We start from the raw sequence: 24,675 nt of genomic DNA, 5'->3' as shown, positions 1-24,675 counted from the left end.
AGCATCGAAGCTATGAAAAAAATTCCAATTAGAAAGTTACAGATCGGTTTGCAAAACGTCCAAATAAACAGTTTCTGTTTTTCAGCTTACTGCAGATGTCTGCGAAATACAAAAAGACCATGTGACATACCCGCTTGCACGTCGTGATTCCACTGCTCCCAAGCGTTCCGCACGCAAACGAACATAGCATTTAGCCGGATGTGCGTCTGCTATGTCTGCTTATTGCTGTCATGCACCGCCACGAGGCAAGCACTCGGCTGGCGTAAATCGCACAGTCAACGCCTTCGTCACTGCCCTGTTGCCTTTTAAGCGGCGGCATGCCCTGCTAGATGCTATGTTCGTTTGTACGCGGACAGTTTGGGAGCACTGAAATCATGGCACGCAAGCGGGTATGTCACATATCTTTTGGTATCGTATTTACTCGCATAATGATCGTACTCGCGTAATGATCGCATCCCTGAATTTTCTCGTCAAAATAAACATTTTTTTCCTTTCTCGTATAATGATCGCACCCCGAACTTGTTGCAACAATATGTCGTGTGCAAAGTCTAGCTAATGATGATCGCATTTACCATCTGTCGAATGCTGTCAAATGCTACGCGAACGACTCTTGAAGACATACCAAGTGGTCTGCACGCACCAAACATTCTTACGCAGATGCCCAATTTAATTCCTTTCATCGTTTTCCGCACTCCCATGAAAAAAAAAAAAGCTACAACCAAACTTTCCTTGATTTTATTACTTGTAGGCTTCATAATGGTTTAGGCCAACAACAACAAAAAATTCAGCTTTCGTTTCTTCTTGTCTGCACTCGTGAGCACGCAACAAATCGCAAGTGGCAACTATAGTGGCCACGTTTACACTAATACGCTAGAAGTGGACCCTATTCATATGCTGACGCTTGTAACACAGCTAAGATATTCGCGCACCCTTAGTGGAAATATGCCGTATTAGGATAGTAGTGAATACAGATGCCGCAGTTTTTTGCAACATGCCGGCCATGTGTTTCAATGTCACTGGCAGCTACACGTGCCCATCTCTGTTTCTGTCCCCTCAAAGTGAACATGGCTACGGTATTTTCACAAACTTGCCGATATTAACGGTATTATTCATTACTGATACGGAATAAATTATTTCAATGCGCGTAATGTACTCACGCCGACAAAAATCACGTTCGGCTTGCTTCGCCGGCCGCCATATTTGTTTTGTTGTCCCGCACTGTTACAGCAGCAACCGCCTGCTTGTAGACCTGTTGTCGTCCCGCAGCAAACGCGGGATGGAAAAAAATATTTTCGCGGGAAATTTAACCCGCGTAATGATCTCACCCTTGAATTTGCGTCAATTATTTTTTGACAAAAAAGTGTGATCATTATGCGAGTAAATACGGTATGTCGCGGGCATCCACAGTAAGCTGAAGAACACTAATACCGAATAGATAGAAAGTTGGAAATTGTCTAATCGGACGTTTGGAATTTTTCGCCTAACTTTGTTGCTTGAGAAGTTGGTTAATTAATCTTGATTAATTATCTATTCAAGCAAAATACAAAAGATAGTGTAACACTACATACAAAAGTGAGCAACATCCATTTGGTAACATCATCTTAGAGTGCATCAGCATATTTTTAAACTCTGGCTAAAGTTAGCTGAAACACCCTGTATATTCATTGCCCAGCTGTGTCCTTGTGCAGCTGAAGAAAGCGGCACATTCAGCATTGATAAAGAACGTTTTATGAGAGATACTGATTCAAAATTTACGGGTAAGCACATTTCAGACTCCTTTACTCAGGTTTTTACAGCTTTTGCTACAAGACGTGTGCTCAGCCCTGCAAATTAGTACACCGAATTTCAGTGACACCTAATCTACCTAGCTGCCCAACTTGGCCTCATTGCTTTCTTGTCATTGCCAGCCTTGGTCATTAACTAATTAGTGGCTGCAGTTGTTTCTATGAGAATTCATTAACATAAGATAAATGCCTTTGGGGATTAGCAGTTGAGTGTTTTTCAGGTAAGTAGCCACAGTCCTAGCATATGTATTGCACAGGACAGCACAAAAATACTTTGTGATCATGCGTTTCTAATGCATGGAACTTCTTACTTTTAAATGCAGTGTTACATAGCATGATACATGGCATATGTTGCCATGTGTCGTTCACCTTGTGCAGCGGAGATAAAAATCTGTGAGGTTTAAGTGTTTCATTGAGGAGTCTCCAGTTTGTTCATCTCTGATGTGCAGTCCAAGACATCCTCACAAATTCTGAGGTTTATTTCCAGTTGAGGAAACGGTTCTAGCTTTGCTTTCTTTAGCTTGGTCTTTACACTAACATAACATGTTTTATTCTCATAAAATACCAAGCACTAGAAAAATTGCCACAAAACCAGCTTGTCTTTAGAATGTGAGCTGAAAGTGTGGTCTATAATTTGCCAAGTGTTTTTCTGTTTTTCAAGAAGTCCAGCTACCTTCTGTTGCTGTCAGGCTTGTGAATCGTCCACTTCCAATCGACAGAGAAGTATTCATTCAAGCTCAAAACACAATATGAGTAGTGTAACAACTGAACCTGTGACTCTTACACACCTTCATATTAGCGATAACTGCAGCTGTTCCTATCCATACATCATTTTGTATTGTTATCCTGCTTGATATGTCCTGGTGGTCTCATGCTTTCAAAGGTTTTATTCAAAGGATTTTTGTGTTTCCTGATACGTGGCATGTTGACGTATAGATGTGATGCCACTGGTCGAGCTGAGATGTAATGCAAATAGCAGGATTGGGGAATTGGTGGATTGGTCTTCTGTCAGGTTTCTTTCACGCATCGTTCGCTGATAGTAGGGTCTATCAATGAACTTTCATGCCATTTTCTGTAGCATGCCTGGCTAAGGCAACCCTTTTCGGTTATTTCCTGCGTGCACACCCTAACCCCTTACCTACCTTAAACCTTAGTATTTCTCCACTTTTTTTTTGTGACTGCTACTGAACACAAGTGTCATTGTGAAGAATTATGCTCATTTGTAGATGGTTCCGAAAGCAATAAAACTTGTGCTAGGAATTAATTCTGAGACAGGGGGAAATCACATCGTTGTTAGCTGCTTCCCATACTGTAAATTTTGTACAAAAATGGTCTGAAATATAGACTGTGAGGACTTTCTTCACAGTCTGAGCAGGTATTAGAGTACAATTTGATTGATGTTGTATGACAATTGGGAATAGCCTCATGAGCATGCTGGCAATTGCTTCACCTGACCGATGTATTCAGGATTGAGCATACTTCACCAATATGGTTTGAGTGTCCTGGAGGAGACGAAGTAGCCAACTAAACATCACTTGTTGCAGGCAGTAATATCTTTGAAAAGAAGAGCAGATTAGAGCTCTTTACACATGACATTGACTGCTTTACTGAATCGGTTCAGTATGTGCTTCAGAAACCACTACAGCAGATGGTGTATAACTCTCATGAGCAGGGAACAGAGATAAGCATCTTGACCAGTCCTGAAGAGCCTTGCTGGGGCTATTGTGGTATCCCTATGATAGAGCTGCCATAGTAGTTTTCAGTTATAGAGCTGTTTGATTGTGTGATGGACTGTCACTGTGTGTCATTCTGGGTCATTTTAAAAATATTTGGGCTTCCAACATAAGTGGCTCTATCCAATATGGCAATTGGTTTACTACATCATGTGCACTGAAGTCTGTTTTTTAGTGTTCTAGTGTGCACTTATTAAAAGTAAGCTTGCTTCAAAGAAAGTTGAAGTACACGACTAGTTTTGAAGCAAAGCCAGGTGGTTGTTGCCAAAACTTTTCACAGTGTGTTATAATGAGAGAGGCATTTAAAAAGAATAATTTCTAGGAATTTTATGTTTGTTGCATCTGTCAACCTGATAGCAAAAAGATAGTAGTTTGAGAATGCTTTTCTGAAGCCAACATAGTAGGTGAAGGGTTAAAAAATCGCTCGTAGCATTTTCTGATCAGCTGCAGTAGCAGCTTTCATCATTTACGACCGTTTCCCCCCTTTTCTCAGACAATGCTAGTTTCAGTCAGCCGCACATTCCCTGGCATTATTAGCCGTATGTTTAGATTCCTTGCCGCTCGTGCATTGGCAGTGAAAGTTTCTGCTAGAATCAAGTCATATCTGGAATGATGTGCAGATAATTTTTTATTTACAATAAATTCGAGAACATGGAAGCCATTAAAAAAAGCTCGCTGCCCCGTTTCAAAGCTCTGAGGAGTAACCCTGTGCTCTGTCTTTTTAGCTTGAAAGCAAAGACTTGGCGTTCCACGGCAGCTACTGAGTAAGTGGCATTTCCTTGGGTGGGTGCGTCAGGTTGTTGCGGCAGTTGTAGCCGTGGTCAGCTTCAGCTCTTCACATGTGGGGTCACCAAGAAAAACTCTCAGCAATTGCAGCATTGCACCTTTGCCTGCTAGGTTTTGCCAGAAACTCCTTGCGGTTGCTAAGAAAAGCTGGCTTTAATTAATGAAGTTATGGCTGCCCTGGCTTGTCTTTTTCCTGCAGCATTTTGTTCCAGCTTTCTTTTTCCTAGGTGAAAGAGCACTGGGATCCCTCTAGGTGCCTGCTAGTGAAAACCGTCAGTTTCATTTCAGCTTGCGAGTGCCGCATGCGACTAATTTCTTTTTTTTTTTCCCCCTTTGCTGCACTGTATAGCACAGTCATCAGTTGGCGCGGAAAGCACCAAAACATACCACCATCTCTGACGTCGTCTTTTCCATTTCAGTCTTCGTCTTGAGGTCATCTCTAAATTTAGTTGGTCAACGTTTTAGCTCTCCCCCGATACATTCCCTCCCCTCCTGTATCCAGCTTTGTTTTTCAGCTCCAGCTGCAACATGAAAGTTGTTGGCTTTGCTTTTCAGCTCTGGGACCTTCTTTTTCAGCTCTCTCATTTTTATTTCCTTGCGGTCAAGATTTCTTTATTCAGGGGTAGCCACAGAGCAAAGGCGATTTCGCTACCTGTCATCCGTCCATTGTTGAGCCGATAATGACATTTGTTTCGTCTTTTATGTATAGTAGTGTCTCTTGACAGCATAAAACCATTTGACATGACAAAATTTTTAAGGTAATCTATGTAATGTTGGCTGTAGGGGTACCTGGCAATGCAGTGTGGGCTCTGGAAGCCCAACGCCCGTGCTATTATGCAGTTATGAAGTGCCCGTATATACTTAACAACTTTTTAGACGTGCTTAGTCTGCTTGCAGAGAAATGCAATTCATAGTGTCCTTACATTGTAAACAAACGGAAGTGTTATTTAAAGTGTTTTACTATTTCCTGAAGTGTGCAAGCAGTACAAAGTGTGCTTTCCGTCATGTAGTATAAAAATGAAATCAGTATCAAATAATGGCTCGTAACATGCTTTATTACATGACATAACATAAAGGCATAACAAGCAGGAAAGCTACCCAACATACGGGCTTTGCTGTAGCAATTGATACATTTTCACAGGGATTCTTGTAAGGAAGGGCTTCTAAGGCCTAGTGCTTTATTTTGGGGGTGGTGTTGCCGGATTTGCTTGTTTAAGGCACCAGCTGCATTGCACATTACACTCAAGCACTTCTTAGTTTTGAATTGAAACTTTTATAGCGCGGTCCAATGTTTTTGTGACGAGGGTGATATATCTAAAGCAATCAGTGCAAGTTCACTGCTCCAGACTTCTTACAAAACTTACCTTAATAGTTAGCCACCAAGGTATAACTGTTAGAAGAGGTCCTGCAACACTTTCTTTAACATTGTAAATAAGCTTGTCTAGTAGGTTTACAATGCTCTTAGGGAGCAAATATTACTCTACGCAACAAGGAGCATAAAACATCACCAAAAAGACTGCCTGCCTTTTCCTCTTACTTCTTAAAATCGTTGCCATTTTTTTTTTTGTCTACTGTGGTACACAAATACACGTAGTGGATATTATCTCTACTATACCCGCCATGGTTGCTTAGTGGCTATGGTGTTGGGCTGCTAAGCACAAGGCCGCGAGATCGAATCCTGGCCACGGCGGCTGCATTTTCAAGGGGGTCGAAGTTTGAAAACACCCGTGTACTTAGATTGAGGTGCACTTTAAAGAATTCCAGGTGGTCCAAATGTCTGGGTCTCCCCACTGTGGCGTGCCTCGTAATCAGATCGTGATTTTGGCATGTAAAACCCTATAATTTAATTTTTAATTTTAGGGTATGTTTATACCATAAAATTTGTGAACATGTCTGAGCAGCATGTCTATACTTAATAGCACCCACTAGAAATGCCCATGTGTGTGCAATTTCCTCTGTATTTCTTTGCTACACTCTTCATGCTGTGTTGTTCCAAATGTGCTTTTCTAAGCAACTGCAAGGGTGTTTCATCTATTATATTGATGCCACTCAGGTTTTTGCTGACTGGCTCATTGCTTCAAATATTAGATTGTTTTAGAAGTAACAGTTTTAACAAGAACAGTGTGTGCATATACATTAGCCTGCTCCAGCATATTGAAACTAACTCATTTTTCTTCTTCTGAAGAAGAAATTTTGTGAGTAGTGCTGTTATGTTGTCCTAATATAGCAGCTTTGAGATTGTTTATGAATGTTGTCCGCTGTTATGGCTGAAAACCGTAGCTGTTTGAGTGTCCAGAGATTTTACCACAATGCACAAGTGCAACTGTTGATTGTATCCCTGTGTCTTACTATCTCCACATTGATGTAAGCTAATTGCATAGGTACTGTAAAAAGACGCATGTGATTATTGACAATTATTTTAATAACTAAGGGGGAAGGCTAATGTTCAAAGTGATACTTGGGCTGCCACCCTGACTGAGCTGAAGGTTCTTCATTTGTGCGTAATGTTTGCATTAGGTAGTACACGTAATACCACATCAGCAGGAACCACAAGTTTCTTAACAAAATTTGCTGTAGCTTCATTTCACTGCAAGCTCATATAGTAATATTACACCCTAATTCTTTCAGTTGTAGAAAACAATGGTTATGTGTCCATAAAACCTCCACAACATAACATTGGTGTCAGTCAGGAAGACGTTTACAACCTGTTACTAAGAAGGTGAGGCTTGAATGCAGTTTCGATATACTACCTAAAGGAGTAGAAACAAACATTTTTATTGCGTCTTCCACCTTGACGTAGCCCACATTCACAGGACACGATTCATAACTCACTCGTAAATGGAGGTTCCATAGTCTGACTATGGGGCCTCCTTATGTATACTATGCACATGTAATTATCTGTATTTTTACTAATAAATAAATTATAAAAATAAACTGTCAGCAGTGTGGCATTGCAAAGTGTGTGCTAGCACACTGTGCGAGGAATGCACAGTTTGCTTTTGTCACCTGCCCTGCACATCAAGTGCGCACGTTGTTGCTTGCAGTGAATGTGGATTACATGTTGAAACATCTGCTTAACACCATGTAATTGACACTAGGCCTTCTACCATTCTCAGACATACTTTATGAGCTTGGCACCACAGTTTCTGGAAACAGCATACTGTAAGAAATGTTCAGTATCCTGAATGTCTGACTCATTGTCTTATTTAGTCATGGTGCTCCACGTCCTGCAGTTAGCTAAATTTTATTTACCTTTCCAAAGAGAAAAGTTATAAAATGCTTGAAGCTGTGCAGTCCCTACTTGAGCATTAAGTGCTTTCTTTTGCCTGTAAGAAAGCCACTTTTGTTGGAGGTGGATCCCACTAGACTGTCTGGAATCCTGTGTTTCGGCTTAAACGCTTACTTACATTTTGCCGAAGTGCATTTCTACAGTGGTGGCCCGAGTACTTCAATAGTGGCATGCGTAGCTATTGGTGTGTCGAGCATTGCCTGGCCTTGTGTCTGGGGCTGGGGGGGGGACGTGCATTTTCATCCGGGACTGCCTTCTTTTCCATGTTGTATCTAGGGAGTGCACTCGCAGTGGCTTTTGCAACTTCATGCACCTCAAGCCCATCTCGAGAGAGCTGCGTAGGGAACTGTACGGCCGCAAGCGCCGCAGGAGGTGAGCCATGTCCTTTGTGTGCAGCTGGAAAGCATGGATCAGTTGCTCGATTCGTTAGTGAGAGAATGCATTTCTTTTTTGAGTTTTGCACAACTAAGCAATTAGCAACAGCAATCATTTTTTTATTCATTGCAAAATTTAGGGTGGGGAGGCATATAAGGCAAAAACATCAAAGCAGACTTGCAAGGTCTCTATGTTTCGTTGCTTACACTTACATGCCAAACAAGCACAGGGTTTTACTTGAATATACATGATGTTTCTAGATTTTTGGCTGCAAAATAGTGTTCTGATAATGTTACAGTGTGCTACGCCCTATCCAGTTATTATTTTCTTTATTATTATGATTGAAGAGGTTGTAATATCTGCAAAATGTACAAAAACCTTTTCGACATGTAAAACACAAATTGCAATCAGTGCTACGAAGGCCAATGCATGAAAAAAAGAAAAGAATGTCTACACAAAAAGCATGAAGCTTTTCTTTTTTCTTTCTTCAATGTAAAGTGAGGCTGCCTGTGATTCATCAAACTAATAATGTTTTTAAAAAAAGCTAGTGCTCCAAGAACCTTGGTTATATATACTTGCTTAGAAATTACTTGCTTGCTTAGACATTACTTGCTTGAGAAATCGAAACACATATTCAAGAAGTTAAAGAAAGTAAAATCACGAATTTACTTTTTTACAGCGCATATTGCAATTTACTAATTGTAGCCACTGAGTTTGCAAGGTGTGTCCACTTGGAATGAATTTCCAGGTTGGCACCAGTTTGGAGATCTACACCATCAAACTCGCCATAAGAATGCACTGTTGTTCCACTTAATGTTTTTAACAAAGCTGTTTCTTATGCATTGAAGCACAAAAGTAACTGGAACACCCATGTATTTCGTCCTACACGTTAAGAAATATGTTGAAACTGGTATCATCCTGGAGATTCATTTCATGTATCTATCTCTTGCAAACTCACTGGCTGTATAAAAGGAAAAAATTGTCATCCACCTGAATGTAGCACAAAGTTATAAAGAAAACCCATATAGGTTTCCTTTGTAGCTTAAGAGGGGACGTGGCAATGAAAACTTTTTTATTTATTTACGGGGATAAATTGATAAAATTTGGCATGCAGGTATGATTTATTATGCTGTCATAACTGAAATCAGTTTTGTACTATCTCTTATAGTTTTCGAGTTACAACACTTGACAGCCTCTAATGGTCATCCCCAAATTACACATAAGTTCACCGAGATTTTCACATGAGCATGTTCACAAAGGCCCATTCTGTGCATTAAAACTATTGGTTTATTTTTTAAATGCTAAAATGAGCAAAAAGAAAAGAAATTTTAGCTTTCTTTTGCATATTTATTGTCTTATTAATGACTTTTGCAAAAACCCCACTATAAGTATTTTTATGAAGTGCAGATAAAAATGGACAGCTTTGTTGCACTCATCATTGTTTCGATATTTTGTGCTCATTCATTGTGAAATGGCACTGGGATGACTAGAAGCAACTGCATAAAAAATGAAAGCTGAGAAAACGAAGCTCAAAGTTTCATTTGTTGTAAACATTAAAATTTTTTACCTTGAACACCTAAAGCCCGCTTGGGATGTAGTGCTTTGCCTGTGAGGACACATATTCTGTACGTTTCATGTAGTAGTTTTTCACTTCCTTGCAGCAGTTTCGTGCGCCTTAGTAGCCTTTTTGATGCATTGTGCATTCATGCGTCGTACAGATGTGGATGATAGCGCTTTCAAAACGTCCGCTCTTGTCTCCTCTCCATGCGCAACTTGTTCATTAGTGAGAGTTGGAGCTGAAATCCGCAGCTAAACATTCTATGCGAAAACTTCTGCTCTCGCTGATGTCATGTTGCCATCACGACCACATGCGGATGCACCGTCACCATGACCCACAGTCGCATTGTCAGCACTACACGTGGACTTGTTTCTAAGCAGCTATGAGGAACATTCTACATTTACAGTCTGTGCCAATGAAGGAAACACGCAGTCAGAACGCATGTGACAGCATCCTGAAGATAATCCCACAGTCTCATTCGCCTTTGTTTAGGCTGGGCAGCAAGAACACAGCAATTTTATTTACTGCAGTACTTGTAATGAGGCATAAGATATACCGCACAATGTTAAATCAACGTTTTGACAAACGCAGTCATTGCAAGTATATTGAACCTTGGCATAACAAACAGATATAACGAGTTATCGGATGCAACGAAGTAAATTTAAGAATTTGGTTGAATGTGCTTTATTTCAATGGGTTAACCTATGGCTATAATGAAATAGAAAGTACAAGGTCCAATGCAATATAGAATATAGCGAAGTGAATATTTGCTCACTTGCAGTTCAAAACATGTTTCTTGGTAGGCAGGCATTCTGGAGCAGCATTCTCGATCGGTCATTTTTGTGGATATGATCAGGGTGTCGAACCAAACCAACTGAACACCGTACCCAAACTACAATTTTCGGTGGAACCCAAACCCAAATCGATATTTTTGGAATGTGCCTGAACCGAAACCCAAGCCATAAATAACAGCAGTTACTGGTTCGGCACAAAACAGTTCAAGTAATAAGCCGACAACAGGTGCTCAATAGTTTGCATGATTCTTTGAATAACTACTTCTTCAATTTGCACACCCTACTAGCAGATTGTTACAACTCAAGAGTTGCCTTGTGTGCTAGAATCACGATAGACAATGGGTATGTGGTGGTTACTACGGCCACCTCAGCAGGGGCGCTTGCACTCCTGAAATTGGCTGTGCCAGTTGTGTTCTGTTGGCAAGAGGTTGTTTCAGGACTCTGTGAAATAAGCATCTTTCATGGCGCTCCCAATTCAGCCAAACCGGTTCGCAAACCATTATAAATTTTGATTTCTTCAAACCAGAACTAAAATGGAGCGCATTGAGCCTGAACCCAAACTGCGAATTTTCTTTTTCACTTCGACACCCTGGATACAATCACTTTCACCTTATTGGGCAAGAAGCGCTATCCACCCATCGACACTGACACTTCCGGTGCCAAGTCCCGAAATCTGTTGCAAGTAGTCATATCACCGACCGACATGCGCTGCATATTATTGCTTGTGTCGTGCGAAGCAGAGCTCCAGCCACGACCAGTCTGGAGCGAGTGCCTGGCATCTGACCAGACGTATGCTGTGGACTGGACATGTGACCATGGCGGTGTTCGTGCGCAATTGATCAGTGTCAGTTTTGCTGGGCTCAGCTGCGCAGCAACAAGTAGCAAATAACTGTGGTGCAGCGACTTGTCAGTCATGTCGGACAGCACGCGTCGCACAGTGCGAGGAAAATTCTGTCCCCTGTCCACGCCGATGAGTCAGTTGCTAGCCGCATGAAATGTTGTGAAAGTGATTTTATCTCCGAAAGTGAATGGCCGACAGTATTGCCCTTGATGGGTGGCTTGCAATTCTGACACATGGTGTCATGAATGCATTTCTCTAACATTGTGCTTTTATAATGAATGTTGCATACAACAAAGTAATTGTAGCGGTTGCTGGAACTTCATTATAACAAAGTTCAGCTATAGTAAATTACGGTGATAAACCAATTGGTGCAGTAACCCATGCAGAAGCCCTGCCTGTATATCTTTCCTTCATTGCCACAGAAAATTGTGGATGTAGCATTAACTTCAAAGTTGGTTTGGCCACTTTTCATGAAAGCGATTGTGTTGGGCAGGTCTCGGTCCGGATCACGAAGTCCCAAGGGACCCCGGCGCCGCAGTCGAAGCCGTGAACGCAGGCGTCGCAGCCGCAGCCGTGAGCGCAGGTCCCGATCCCGAGACAAGAAGGACCGAGAGGAGCGTGCTGGTCGCTTCTGAACCTCCATACATTTCTCTGAAAGGGCATCTGTGTGCCCCTCTTTTCTCTCAAGTTCATTTCCTTTTCCTGCTTTTTCATTCACTGTCCGCATTTGATTTCTGACCCCCTTTTATTTCTCTCCCTTCATCTCACTTAGCAGCCTGGTAAACATTGATGTACTTTTTCCCTCCCCTATCCACCTCTGGCAGAGAGAGCTTGAATAAAACATGCTGTCAAGGTCGTACCTCTTAGCCTTGGTGTTTGCACTTTCGCAAAATTGACATCAGCCTACACATATTCAGTCTACTGCAGGACAGAGGCCTCTCCTCTTCAAGCTTCAGTTGCCCCATCTGTCAGTTTCTACTCTTAGCAGCCCTTTGTCACCCTCGACTATGTTTCACTTCCCATGGCACCTGTATTGTTACACTATATATAGACCATCTGCTATCTCTTTCATGCATTACAGGACGTGCTTAACTCCACCTCCTATTCTCAGTTGTAATATTAGCTGCCCAGCAACCTGTGTTAACTTAAATAACTCAAGAAAGCAGTTGCTGAGGAATACTATATTGAGTCTGACAGCCACTTCAGGGAAAGCAAATTTGTTTTCGCTATCAGCAGTATTGTGCACTGGCAGAATTTTTTATATTATGCATAGTTTCTTAAATGAAGCACTTCAGTACAGTAATACAGTATAAAGCCTCAATTTTTCGAGATTTCAACAAATGATTGATTATGTCACCTGTCAATGTGACCAGTTCGAAATGCATGTTGTGAGGTGAAGCTCTGCTTCAGAAGAGTTAGATGCACTACATAAAACAGAAGTCACATGGTGCTTTACACTGCCACTTATGCATGCCATGACTCTGCTGCCAAAAGCAGGGTCCATTGAGCATCGGAACATGTGTGCCTTATTTTTAAACGTAACTTCAATGAAATATAAACAATTCTCGCAAACTTCTTTACGTGGCTACGTTTCCGTGCTTCATAAGAATAAGCAACTCTTAGTCCACTTTCATGTTCAGTTATTATAGGGAACACTTCCCCCAATTGCTTACTTTTTCTGTGTTCAGCTACATTCTGCTGTCTGCGCAAATAGTATTTAAAGCTACCACAGAAATAGGGTCTCACTTGAATAAATTTCCTCCTTTTGCAGCACAAAAATGACAGTCATCAGTGAATTTATAAAATCTGACTAATTTTGAAGGGGCATCCGCTGCTACAGATCCTGCTCTTTAAAAAATTGTGCAGTAGCATCTGGTGCTGTTTTACTCTCCAATCCTGTATAATCCATGTTGGAAGCTAAATGTACTATGTTCTAGCATGCTACCATTTGTGGCAGATGTGGCGAGAGGTTAACTGTACTCCATGTCTTGGAGTATCGGAAAGCGAAGCTGAATTAAAAGCACTTTTCTGTAGCTTACTATAAGCATATTCCTCTCCATCCAACCATGTTTCTTAATTTGGAACCATTTCACGAAACCAATGCTGTTCTAAATTTTTTAAGTAATATTGTGCTACATGTAGTTATACCTTAAAGGGCCCCTGAAACGGTTCGAACAAATTTTGTAGACTCATAGGGTAGAGCTAAAGTTAATCATTCGCACCACAATTTGTGTGAAACGTCTTATACTAAAAGAGCTACGGACGATTACAAGTTACCCTCCTCCATAGTCGTGCATTTTCACCTTAACTGCTTCGCCCAGCGACCGGGGCTAAGCTCCGCCTTCACTTGCTCTGCGTCATCATGGCACGTGTCGTCAACTTTCGGTTCTCTAGGAGCGCATGCGCGAAACCTTTCCAAACTCTCCGCCAGCTGCTTGGTAGTCAACCCCAAGCGGGAGCAATCGAAGCAGCATGCTTTAGGAGCATTCTGTTGCAGGGATCGCAGGCGAACTGTGCATTTCGACGAATTCCTGAAGACACAAACTCAAGCTGATGAAGGAACTTTAACGTAGACATACGTGAGCGTCCTGATCAGTCTGCACGGTCCAGCCGACCGTTGGCGCAGAGCTTAACCATCCAAACAAAGCGCTAATATTGCTCTAACCAAGTGTAAAACATCTTAAACATTTACAAAAACGTGTTTACGATGACACTCCTGCAAAAAATTCACGCCAGCAGCAAAGAAGAATACTTTTCGTTACTGCTACTGTGTGTGGTTGAGCTCTGTGTCACCAGGAGGCTGCACCATGCAGACCATTCACATTTGCGCTTCTGTTCATCCCTTGTAACGACACAGTCGAAAGGCCAGGCCCTGTCCCCTTGCGCTTGCGTTTACACTAATACCAGACTCGCAAAACGCTATTGCATTAGTAATATTCCGGTGTAAAGTGACTGCCTCAAACGCGCAAATCCTGGCGCCGTAGGATAGCAGCAGTCCGTTGCACTGCAGCCAGTCCGCTCGTCTTCTGCCTTGCAGAGAAACACGATGTCGCAGCTTGACATATTGCCAATCGCTGTCTTTGCTGTCCACAACACAACAAAGTCGAATCATAGTGCTCATGAAAAGACTGAGACCGACTGACCGCGGAGCTCTCGTCAAAATGGAGCACGTTGTAACACAAGCAGACGACGCTTTCTGTGTGCCGGAAGTGCTTAATTGTAGTGAGAAATTGTTCTTGTGCGTTCTCTTTCTGTTAATTTCTTTTTATAGAAACAAATTAACATTCCAACTATTATGAACATCATTCGTTCACCATAAAGGTGGAAAAATTTAGGATGATGCGCCCTGGGCATCCAATCAGATAGCTCGCCATAGTGACGTCAATTGGGTGATTTATGTCATGTGGGTAGGGGCAGCTGAAAATTCTGCTGAGCAGTGTGCTGGGATCGGCAGCGATGTAAATTTTTAAAACCTTATAGTAAATTATACGCTTTACGCGGAACACTTCGATGTGTCAATGATCAAAAGGACCTAGCCTAATGACTCAGTGCGTTTGTACAAAATCGTCAAAATCGTTTCAGGGTCCCTTTAAGATTTGTAGAAAATGCTTCCAGGCCTTTGCGTTTAACTCGGCATCTAGGAACCTGGAAAAGTCTGGGAAATCGAGCACCTGGACCTTCAACTTCCACGTTATGTCGCGGAATGCTGCGCTGGTTTTGATGGATCACGAAACTCGCACAAACTGCAAGTAGCAGAGAATTCGACTTCCATATTATGTCGTGGGATGCCCGAACGGCCTACGCATGGGCCTACCTCTTGACCAAAAAGTGGCTGGTAATTAAACAGTCCATGGCGATTTATTATATGCCTTTAGTGTCCCTTTAACAGTTAGAGCTATTGTCACTGGTTGCCAAATTTATTGAGGAAGCCCCGTTGTGCAACTTGAAGTGATATTTTGCTTGATGAGTGGTCTTTGTTTACAGTTGAACCATTCTTTGGATTTTATCACAAGATTATGCTAGAGCCCAACCATAACGAGGGTCGAAATTCCACATGGCCTGCAATGTTTCACTTGATCTCGTTGGATGCCATCTGCTCGTTTGGCATTGCAAGTGAGTCTAGCCACATAATGTTAGGTGCATTTGCCCACAGAAATTTCAGATTTTAGAAGCAAAAAGCTTGTGTTGTAGTCTTGGTGCCCAGCTCAGGTATACAGGCCGGGAATAGACATTTTTGGCAGGTGGTGAGGTGTCTTGGATGCATTCACTGTACCCTAAGCACTGCGTAGACAGATGGTGCTGTTTGTGGAGTCGCCACAGGGTTCACCATTGGGGTTAGGTGCATGCATGCTGACCAACCAAAGTTGGAATTGCCCGGCAAAAGCCAATTTCAGGATCAAAGTGACTAAAGTTTGGGCCCATAGAGATATATCGGTGCCGGCCAGGACCTTCGGTTGGGATCTGATATTAAAAAAAAAAATTTTTCAAATTAATGGAAGTATGCTTAGATTTTTTCTCCTGCCAGTGTAAGCCTAAAATTTTCCCTGGAGTTTTATTTCTTTCATACTGCCCAATTTTCCAGATGTGAGAATTCTGTTAAGAAAACTATTGCTGTCTTATGTTTTTTTTTTAGTCATGGAATTTAAACTTCAAAAGTCACGAAAAACCTGAGAAAGTCAGGAAACATTGAAGTAGAAAATTGCTGAATAGTAGGCAGTAGTGCTAAACAGGCATGTAACTTTTTTAGTATGTAATTCTAAAGAATGTTTTATGTTCATAGCATGCCTCACTAGTTAGCATTATTTCAATATCTATGTATTTTCCACACTTTACAGTCACTGTTTTTAGGTCTCTGTACAGCCACGTTACATCTGCCATTTGCTGTTGACCGTATCACTGACTACATTATACCATTGCTTGGCGCTCTGGCCATCATTGGCCCTCACACCGTAAAACCCCCATCTATCATCATAAATACCATGTTTTCAAGTGGTTTGCACATTTAGAGCAGTTGAAATAATGGAACACACAGGCAATTCTTATACTGAGTTCTCAACAAAATACTTTTATTGCAATTTCAATAAATCTGGGTGCCACAGTGCTTGCATGCTACATGTGTCTGAAGCGAGATGTGGGAAAGATTTAACCTGCATACTATGGAATGCTGTCAGACGACGACAGTTAACAAAGCAACTGTGGCTAAAATGTTGTGCGCTATTTTATCATGTGTATAATATATAATTACAGACACCCTGAAAGCTGTTTCTTGTAGGTATCAGTAACGTGTGTATTGCTGTGCTCTTGCAACTGGGTTCATGACGTCTCAGCAAAATCGTGAAGCCCACACACCATGTTGGCGGGAACGGCCTTGTCTGGAAAACAATATATATGTAACCTATTAGAAAACATCACATTTTAAGTGCAAACTCCCTTAAGATATTGTACTAGTTATGTTGGTAGAGGATAATGCCTCTGTCAAGAGTTTGTCAATGTCTTTGCTCAGAGTTGTTATGCTATATGAGCAGCTACACTAAAGCACTGGTGATCAAAATCGATAGATTTCAATTGCTAGTGCTACGACAACTTTATTCATGGCCATGAAGGCAGAGTTATGTAATTGGGCGCGCATGTTTTATGAGCCCTGCTAGAGAAGCCTGCAAATTTATGAAAATGCGGAGAATAGGCAACAATTGTTTTATTTCTTAGCAAGTTGTAGAGAGATGTAAATTTTGTTTATTGGACATACAATGGAGCTGCACATTTATGTAGCTAAAAAAATGGTATTTTATGTGCTATTCGGTTTTTCAGTTCAAATCAGAAATTCGACAACCTTCAAAAAGAAATGACTGTCAAAGAGATCAAGCAAATGCCATGAGGCATATATACCAGGTTAATTGTGGCTGTTTTTGTAGAAGTGAATAAGTTGCATTAAAAATAAAAGTCCTTTTTGCAAGGACAGTGTCTTGTAGACTATCAAAGCTAAAAAAAACTGTGACCAAGAAATGATGCACGTGATCATTATGAGAATAGTTCGGCACAAGCATGCGGCTTATGGGAGAGACTGACTTTTTTTGTTCTGCACTTATGAAAGTACATATAAAGGGTTGTGTAAAGACATGAGCACATGGTAGGTACAAAACGAGTTCGCAGTGGTCTTTCATACCTATCATCTTGGGATAGCTGAGGTTGAGATTGTTCATAATATCAACAAACTCTTCCTTAGATTTTGTCAGTCGAGGGTTGTACTTGAGCTCTTCTCCAACTGTAGTGGCAGTCTGACCTGGAATTGAAGTCAAAATGTACACTACAGCACTGGCATGGAGGGAGAATTGCCCCCTTGTGCACATGCCTACAATGTCAAGGGAGATTCAAACATAACCCAAGAACATTGGAAGGTATCTTGGCTGATACTTTCATTATAAATACTTTAGATTAATCAGGTGCAGAGTTTAAGGATTAACTGCCACAAGGCCGAAACACATGCTGTTGTTTGTCTACAAGTGTTTACATGGCCCCGTTGACTCGCGGATGGTGCCTGCACAACCGCTATGATAACACAAATTGTGCAATGTTGAGAAGCTGTGTCTCAAAGACTTGTGAGGTGAGTGGGAATTGTTGGTGAGGTCAACAGCTTTAGATCCTGTAGCACTGTTGGCAGACTTGTCTCTGTTAATTTAGGTAAGTGCTTATTCACCAAGTGAATTTAGATTATTGTTGAAAGACTAGCCCATTGTTCAATGGTGTATTATTACCTAGGCATGAATGGACACAATAAATAATAAAAGAAAGGGTGGGTAACTGAATGACAGGGTCAAGCGAAGGGAACTGGCCAAGGCAGTGACTATGCATAGAGATGTAATGCACCTGGCAAAGGAAAGCAATGCTTCAGCAATTTTGCACATGACACGATGACTATATGCAAGTATCCTCATGGTTTTGATATCCTGCAGTGACACCTAGCTTGCATTCAACACAATGGAGACAGTATGAGCACTTACCTTTGTAGTCATGGGCAGGGTACAAGTTGTAGTCTATAGGCAAGCTGAGTATCTGTGAATGTACCGAGTCATAAAGGCGCTCTGGGTTTCCTGTGAAATAAGGTTTAGTTTTTACTAAGCAAGTAGTGTCATGGCACAGGCAATATGTTTGCATGCAACAACTTGCGCAGTAGCAGACAATACAGTGACCAATAACAACCAAAGAAAGCATGAAGTGCGAAGGCCGCTCTAATATATCACGTAATCGTAAGACAATCACAACACTAACATATAGACTTCTGACCTTCATGCATGCCAACATAAGAGATGCAGTACAGTCAACTCCTTGCAACTATCTTAGACATGCTGCACACTTTCCTCACAACCTATCAAAGGGCTCCTCAGTCTTGCTGATCGTGGCATGGCATGCATCCTGTTCTGTGTGTTTTTACATCTTACGTTCATCATCAGCCTATTTATGTCCACTGCAGCACAAAGGCCTCCCCCATCAATCTCCAATTACCTTCGTCTTGTGCCAGCTGGCTCCATTCCTAATTTCATTACACCATCTAGTTTTCTGCCGTCCTTGTCTGTGCTTCCTTTCCCTCAACAACTGCTCTGTAACTACAAGGGCGAATCAAAGTCTGCCCCTATTTTTTTAGCCAAATTATGGCTGTAAATGTGAAGTCAACATGTCCATTTCCAGCAGTGTTGAAGATGCGGTTGTGCTTCACATGTCCATGACGCATGAGCAACAAAGTGTGATTCGTTTTCTATGGAGCAAGAGACGAACACCCATCGAAATCCACAGAGAAATGCAGCCCACGTACGGGGGGAGGTGTCTCGCTTTGAGAAGTTCGAGGTGGTGGTGGCACGAGTTCACAAAAGGCCGTGAAGTCTTGCATGACAATGAGCATTTGGGGAGAGCGCTTGCGTCGCTGGCTGACGATAACATGGCACAGGGGCACCTCAAATTTAGAGCTGCAATGGGACAAATGTCTGAAACGGTGTGGGGACTATGTAGGAACATAGCGTAAGGTACACAGAATAGTATGTATATTTGTAATTACCTGTATGTACCTTATTTTACTTAATTAAAAATTGGGGCAAAGACTTTCTATTCTAATTCACCATTGTGTAATAAACAATCATTTACCTGCGCTGTGCATTAGTGCATGGCTTGCTGAACTCCATTTGTTCCTGTTAACGCCAACTTGAATGTTAGCTACCCCCATTTGCTCTCCAATCCACACGGCTGTCTTCCTGTATCAACGTTATGCCATCATCTCTTGTTCCAACATTCGTTGTGCAGTCCTTAGCTTCTTCTCAAGTTTCTGCCCCATATTTTAGTACAGGTAGAATGCTATGATTGAACAATTGAATGTATAGTTAAGAAAAGCAAATTAGGCATATAGTTAAGGCCTTAACTACTGAATGCCATTATCTGTGCCCATGTGACACGGGTATAAGTTTCACTTTTTTCTTTGTTATATCAGAGCCAGGTGGAAAACTAGGGGCCATGTAAAAAGTTGAGCGTCTTCTGCAAGCTGTTAATTTTTTTTTTTGTTACACATAATAATACATTCCTGAAATAAAGGCATAATTTTCTTACGTCCTTGCTACTCAAGACACAATACTTTAGATTTTCTTACTCAATCAGTTTGGTAAGTACAAAGTTGCCTCAGTATGATTTCAATATATTTGGGCGTATTTATGTGTCATGTAAAATGATAAAATTAAGTCGGCACACACACCTTCTTGAAAGTCTGTTCTTCCACAACCACGAATGAGCAGTGCATCACCTGTGAAGGCTTTTCTTTGGTCGTGCCACACATAGGTCATGCAGCCTGAAAACAACCATCCGATATGAGAAAATAAGCCTCATGTGCCTTCATGCTGTCTGCTAGAACTTGACAGAAAAATTTGTTCTCATTTGAAGCATTTGGCGAGCTTTCTTGCACAGCGAAGGTCACGCTAAGGTATTACAGGCATGAATTATTTATACGTAGGCTTCCAAACCAATTGAAAGTATGTATGCATTGTGCGTCTCAAAGGCACGAGAGGGGTCGTAGCTGAGATGCCATACATTTTTCTGGCTGTCGCATCAATTTACACTTTATATTCTTCAGCCATGTTCCTCTTGCTTACACACACACACACACACTTTTCAGAGTTCATTTCACCCACAGGGGTGGCCTGGTGGCTTTAGCACTGTGCTGCTAAGCCCAAAGGCGCAGGATTGAATCCCAGCCACATTGGCCACATTTCGATGGGGGCGAAATGCAAAAACGCCCGTGTACTGTGCATTTGGTGCATGTTAAAGAACCCCAGGTGGTCAAAATTATTCCGCAGCCCCCCACTAGCTACAGCATGCCTTATAACAATATCGTGGTTTTGACACGTAAAACACAAGAATTTAATTCAGGGTCCATTTTCTTAAAAAGAACTGTTCTCTGTGCTGTGGTGCGACAAAGTAAAGCAATTATACATGAGAAAAATTTTCAAAGAGTATGCGCTGAATGAAGGACAGAGGGGGGGATATTGTGTAAGATTGTGCACGTTCATGTGAATATCTTTCAATGACATGTTCATAGTTGCTTATAGTAAATGCACTGACAAGTTGAACTCTGTCATCAAGCGCTCATGCAACATGTTCGTTCCCTCGGTAAGACGTGTACAAATGCAGAGTTTAAGCACTTTTGCTTCGTCTTGGTTAAGCTTTCATCTTTTCACATGTGAAAAGACAAATTTTAAGCCTCTGCAGAGAATGCCCATTATAACGAAGTCATTTTGATGACAAAAGTTTAATTGCCATGTTGCATCAAGGGGTGGGTCATTATAAGGAAGTCATTTTGATGACAAAAGTTTAATGGCCATGTTGCATCAAGGGGTGGGTCAAACTTGAGCACACTTATTGTTACCGCTTGTTCATGTAGAAGTGATAATTTTTTTTACTTTACTCTTGGTATTTCAATGTTATAAAATCAGTCATTAAAATGACTGAGAATTTAACATTTACATGAATTATACCTTATATGGACTACTGACATGTGCAAGGCAATACATACCATTTGTATGGCCAGGAGTGGCCCTCGCTTCCAGCTTAACGCAGCCAACTCCAAACATATCTCCTGGATTGAGGTAATCGTCGGCTTTTGCGTTGGATGCAGCAGAGATGATGCTGCGGCAGTTATCCAGAATATCTTTCAGTTTCCCAGAGCCAGTTATGTGGTCAGCATGAACATGAGTATTCACTGCAAGGAAAGGTTACAATATAAGCTCATGTAGGCAGCTAATAACCAGCAACGATGAGTATCTTAAGTGCTCTGAAAGGTATCCTATGCTTGTATGTAATATTTCTCCCTAACATTTTTTGAAGGAACACTGTATAATCTACATTCCATGAAGTGGCTGATAATTGATTAAATTACTATGATACTGGTGCAGACTGCACTATAGTATATCGGAATTGGTACCTGAAAATAATGTTTCGTCTTCTCCTTCCTGTGAAAAAGTATCATTTTTATTAATGTGCTCCATTTGTCTGTGTACAGTGCACTCTTAGCGGTACAGAAGCACCACATAGTATCGCAAGTTGAGTGCATCATGTTAATCATTTTCATTAGACACATATACAGCTATACATGCTAAAAAGCTTTCCCCGCCCACCGTCACTTACTTCAAACACAGAGGATGAACAGTGGTGTAACTGTAGAGTATGTCTAAAGTGTAGACATATAGTGGATTAGTTTTATATTGATTTATATTTATTTTAAACCTCGCACTGTCGGTGAGCCCGCACCTGCATATGCTAAGCGAAGACCGAGTTCGTTGATCAGCTTGGCATCTCTCTCCACCTGCTCGAGTACCGGGTCGATCAGGAGGGCTTCCTTCGTGTTCAGGTCGGCCAAAAGGTAGCTGTAGGTGCAGCTCTTCTGGTCGAAGAGCTACAAGGACACACGAAACCATTAGCATTTGTGCCAAGGCGAAACGACGCGCAATGCGATAGCGGCGCTGCTTGTGCAACTCTGCCTAATATAGCGGACCAGAACTTAGAACAAGAAAAGGGATGTACCAAACGGAGAACTTTGAAGCAATTAGAAAGTTTGTTGTTCTAACGTACGCAGGGTCAGTAGCGCGACATCAGGCTTTTCGCGTATGATGCCTTCAAACAGCACCGCTTTTCTTTTCCTTTGTTTTCGTATGAGTCAGTGCAAGTAGAGAAGGAAAAAAATTCCAACTATTCGGCCACTGCGAAGCCAACTTTAGAGGGCACACGTGAGAGTTATGTTACTTTTATCGTAAACTAATGTGCCGTTATCATAAAACAACGCTAACATCCGTTAGACAGAGTGGCCGAAAAGAAACCGAAATGAAGGTCGTCACGCTTGCGCAATGTGGCAATATGCACTCTCGCATTCAAACGTGGCGACGATGCGCATGATCGCGAGCAAGGTTTTGACTAGTGTTGTAGAAGTCGCGGGCGCTTTTTTGGTTGCTGAGTGCACGTCGAACAAACTTTCTGGCACCTACGGCGCTCTAACTTCAATATAACATCACTGATTTCCCCGGGGGAGCGGTACAGTCCGTAGTAGAGACCGCGCCTGCTTTCCTGGAGAGGTATCTTCACATCGTGCCAGGCTTTTCGTATGCTGCTCTCTGCGACCTTTAGAAAGCATTTTTAATGATCCACTTTGAGTTAAATAAACGTCCTTCTGCAAAACATATGGAAGAACCACTAGGCGTGAGCCACCGAGTTAGCGAAACGGAAGCAAAGCACCTATCTTTAGCGACATACCTTTAGACACAGCGTTATCATAATCTCAGGTGTTTTCCTGAGGCCTCCGTTTGTCGTTTACATGTGCCCTCCTGGAGAATCGTAGCGACGAGAAAAGCACCTCGCAAAGAAAAAAGTGCCCTGCGACTTCTACAACACCACTCAGAACCTTGCACCGAAAGCAACAACAGCTGACCGTAAATGCGGCGCACATGCCGCGCATGTCGGAATCCAGGAAAACTATGTAAGCTCAACAATCTTGTTTCGTCCGAACAACTACTGAAAGCTTATCCAACTGATAAACACGCAAAAGCAGCAATGTACCGAACTTTCACACGATGTTCTGCTAAATAAACACAAACTTACCTGCCTGAACAGGACGTTGCTTTTCATGCTCGCGCTAGCTGAGAGCAGTCGCACGAATCGATGCACCACGTTAGCCACCGTAACCACGTTCACGGTAAGAACCTTCGCGCACCGGTCTCGCGAGTGTCCAGGTAAAGACGGTCGAAGAGTGGGCGAGTGTGCTACTACCTGTCGAAGTTTCTCCACAAGTAAAGTCCGGCACCTCAATGACATCGCAGACTTTCTTGGTTTTTACTCTTAAACGCCGACGCGCTTGTGTAAATGCTTACAAGATGGAGCCACCAGTTCCAAAAAAAAAAGGAGAGGGGGTTGCTAGACGAGGCGTTTATTTGAGGAATCGCCAGCCGTTTGTGCGCAGGCGCGAGCACAAGCGGATGCGAGAGAGAAAATCTGGGGGCTTTTGCGCCTTGAATTCCTCACATGGCGTCCTTCCTTTCTTTAGATCACTATTATCATCATCACTTTGCCTAGATAGCACGGAGAAGTTACTTCGCTCGTCTTGCACACGTTTCTCCCTAGCCGTGCCGGCACTGCAGGTGCGAGGGAGAAAATCTGGGGTCTTTTGCTCCTTGATTTCTGACTTTGCCTAGGCACTGCGAAGGAGGCTCTTTATGCTCGCGCGGTGAGGCAGTGGTCCCAGATGCCCCATTTGGTGATCGCTGTGTCTGGAGGTACGTCGGACAGACTTTCTCGCGCTTGCGGCGCTGGTGCTGAGTCAGTCATGCCGGATTAAACCGTTCTTGCCCCTTACGACGCTATATATTTAAAAAATGGCTGTGGCTTAGGTAAGGTTAAGCCCAGGATGCGAAGCATACTAGCCTTTATTTTAGTTGTTGAACCACTGTTTAGCTTGGTGAACTGCTGTTGCTTGGCTATATTTGGTTCGGCTAGACGAAGGAACAACTCATGCGTTACTCTGCTTCGCCTTGGACGCCCCGCATTGGACGCGGTGAGCGTCGAGCAACGCAGCGTTCGGCGCGGCAACGAAATGTGCGCCTGAGCAAGCGACGCACGCCTGAGCCTTAGAAACAGCTCGTTTCTAAGGCAACACCGCATTCACTAGAGGCGCTTTTGTACCGCTTTGAAGCATCGTACTCGTGGCTCAGTGGTAGCGTCTCCGTCTCACACTCCGGAGACCCTGGTTCGATTCCCACCCAGCCCATCCAACGCCTCCTATAGCTATATGCCTGGAACGTCGCTCTCTTTTCCATTCCTGCATCTACGCGCCACCGCCAGCCAAGCTAAGTACCGCCAACCTAACCTCCTCCTCCACGCTTCTCTCCTCTCACCCCCTTAGCTTCCGGCGTGAAGCGGAACTTACGTAGCTTCAACTTCCTGTTCCGAGTGGAAGTGACGCTATGTTTTTAGCGTTGTTTACTTTCGAGTCGATAGAGA

At 42.4% G+C, this 24,675-nt stretch overlaps 2 protein-coding genes across 4 annotated transcripts in view; one reads left to right on the top strand and one right to left on the bottom strand.

Moving 5' to 3' along the window:
- Positions 1-12,019, top strand: part of U2af38 (U2 small nuclear riboprotein auxiliary factor 38) — a 29,935-nt gene extending 17,916 nt beyond the window's left edge. Inside the window, exons 7-9 of one of the 2 annotated variants that reach the window (XM_065427271.1) lie at positions 4,243-4,281; positions 7,869-7,964; positions 11,654-12,019. In XM_065427271.1, the coding sequence (XP_065283343.1) occupies positions 4,243-4,281; positions 7,869-7,964; positions 11,654-11,795 (277 nt within the window). In that variant the 3' untranslated portion in view covers positions 11,796-12,019. The remainder of the gene's footprint in view (positions 1-4,242; positions 4,282-7,868; positions 7,965-11,653) is intronic. The other variant, XM_065427272.1, reaches the window with a different exon arrangement.
- A 4,177-nt stretch (positions 12,020-16,196) lies between these two features.
- On the bottom strand, positions 16,197-23,533 carry LOC135898382 (uncharacterized). 2 transcript variants are annotated; one of them, XM_065427273.2, is made up of 7 exons: positions 23,281-23,533; positions 21,940-22,084; positions 21,206-21,391; positions 19,892-19,984; positions 18,159-18,248; positions 17,324-17,440; positions 16,197-16,532 (listed from the first exon to the last, which is right to left on the bottom strand). In XM_065427273.2, exons 1-7 carry the CDS (start codon positions 23,491-23,493, stop codon positions 16,474-16,476), a joined length of 903 nt encoding a protein of 300 aa, XP_065283345.1. In that variant the 5' UTR covers positions 23,494-23,533; the 3' UTR covers positions 16,197-16,473. The 2 variants fall into 2 exon arrangements, with proteins under 2 accessions (XP_065283345.1, XP_065283346.1); XM_065427274.2 differs by lacking the exon at positions 23,281-23,533 and adding an exon at positions 22,936-23,076.
- Between the last annotated feature and the right edge of the window lie 1,142 nt (positions 23,534-24,675).

This window comes from Dermacentor albipictus, chromosome 4 (genome assembly GCF_038994185.2).
Source record: "Dermacentor albipictus isolate Rhodes 1998 colony chromosome 4, USDA_Dalb.pri_finalv2, whole genome shotgun sequence".
Lineage (NCBI taxonomy): Eukaryota > Metazoa > Arthropoda > Arachnida > Ixodida > Ixodidae > Dermacentor > Dermacentor albipictus.
Note: the sequence above shows the minus strand (reverse complement) of the source record. Positions and strands in the feature narration are given on the sequence as shown.

Excerpts from the sequence above, each read along its gene's own strand:
- LOC135898382 (XM_065427273.2), bottom strand. The coding sequence starts at position 23,493 with ATGTCATTGAGGTGCCGGACTTTACTTGTGGAGAAACTTCGACAGGTA. Across the intron at positions 22,085-23,280 it reads GCAACGTCCTGTTCAGGCAG|CTCTTCGACCAGAAGAGCTG; the intron begins GTAAGTTTGTGT and ends GTGTCCTTGTAG. Across the intron at positions 21,392-21,939 it reads TCTTCGCTTAGCATATGCAG|TGAATACTCATGTTCATGCT; the intron begins GTGCGGGCTCAC and ends CTTTCCTTGCAG.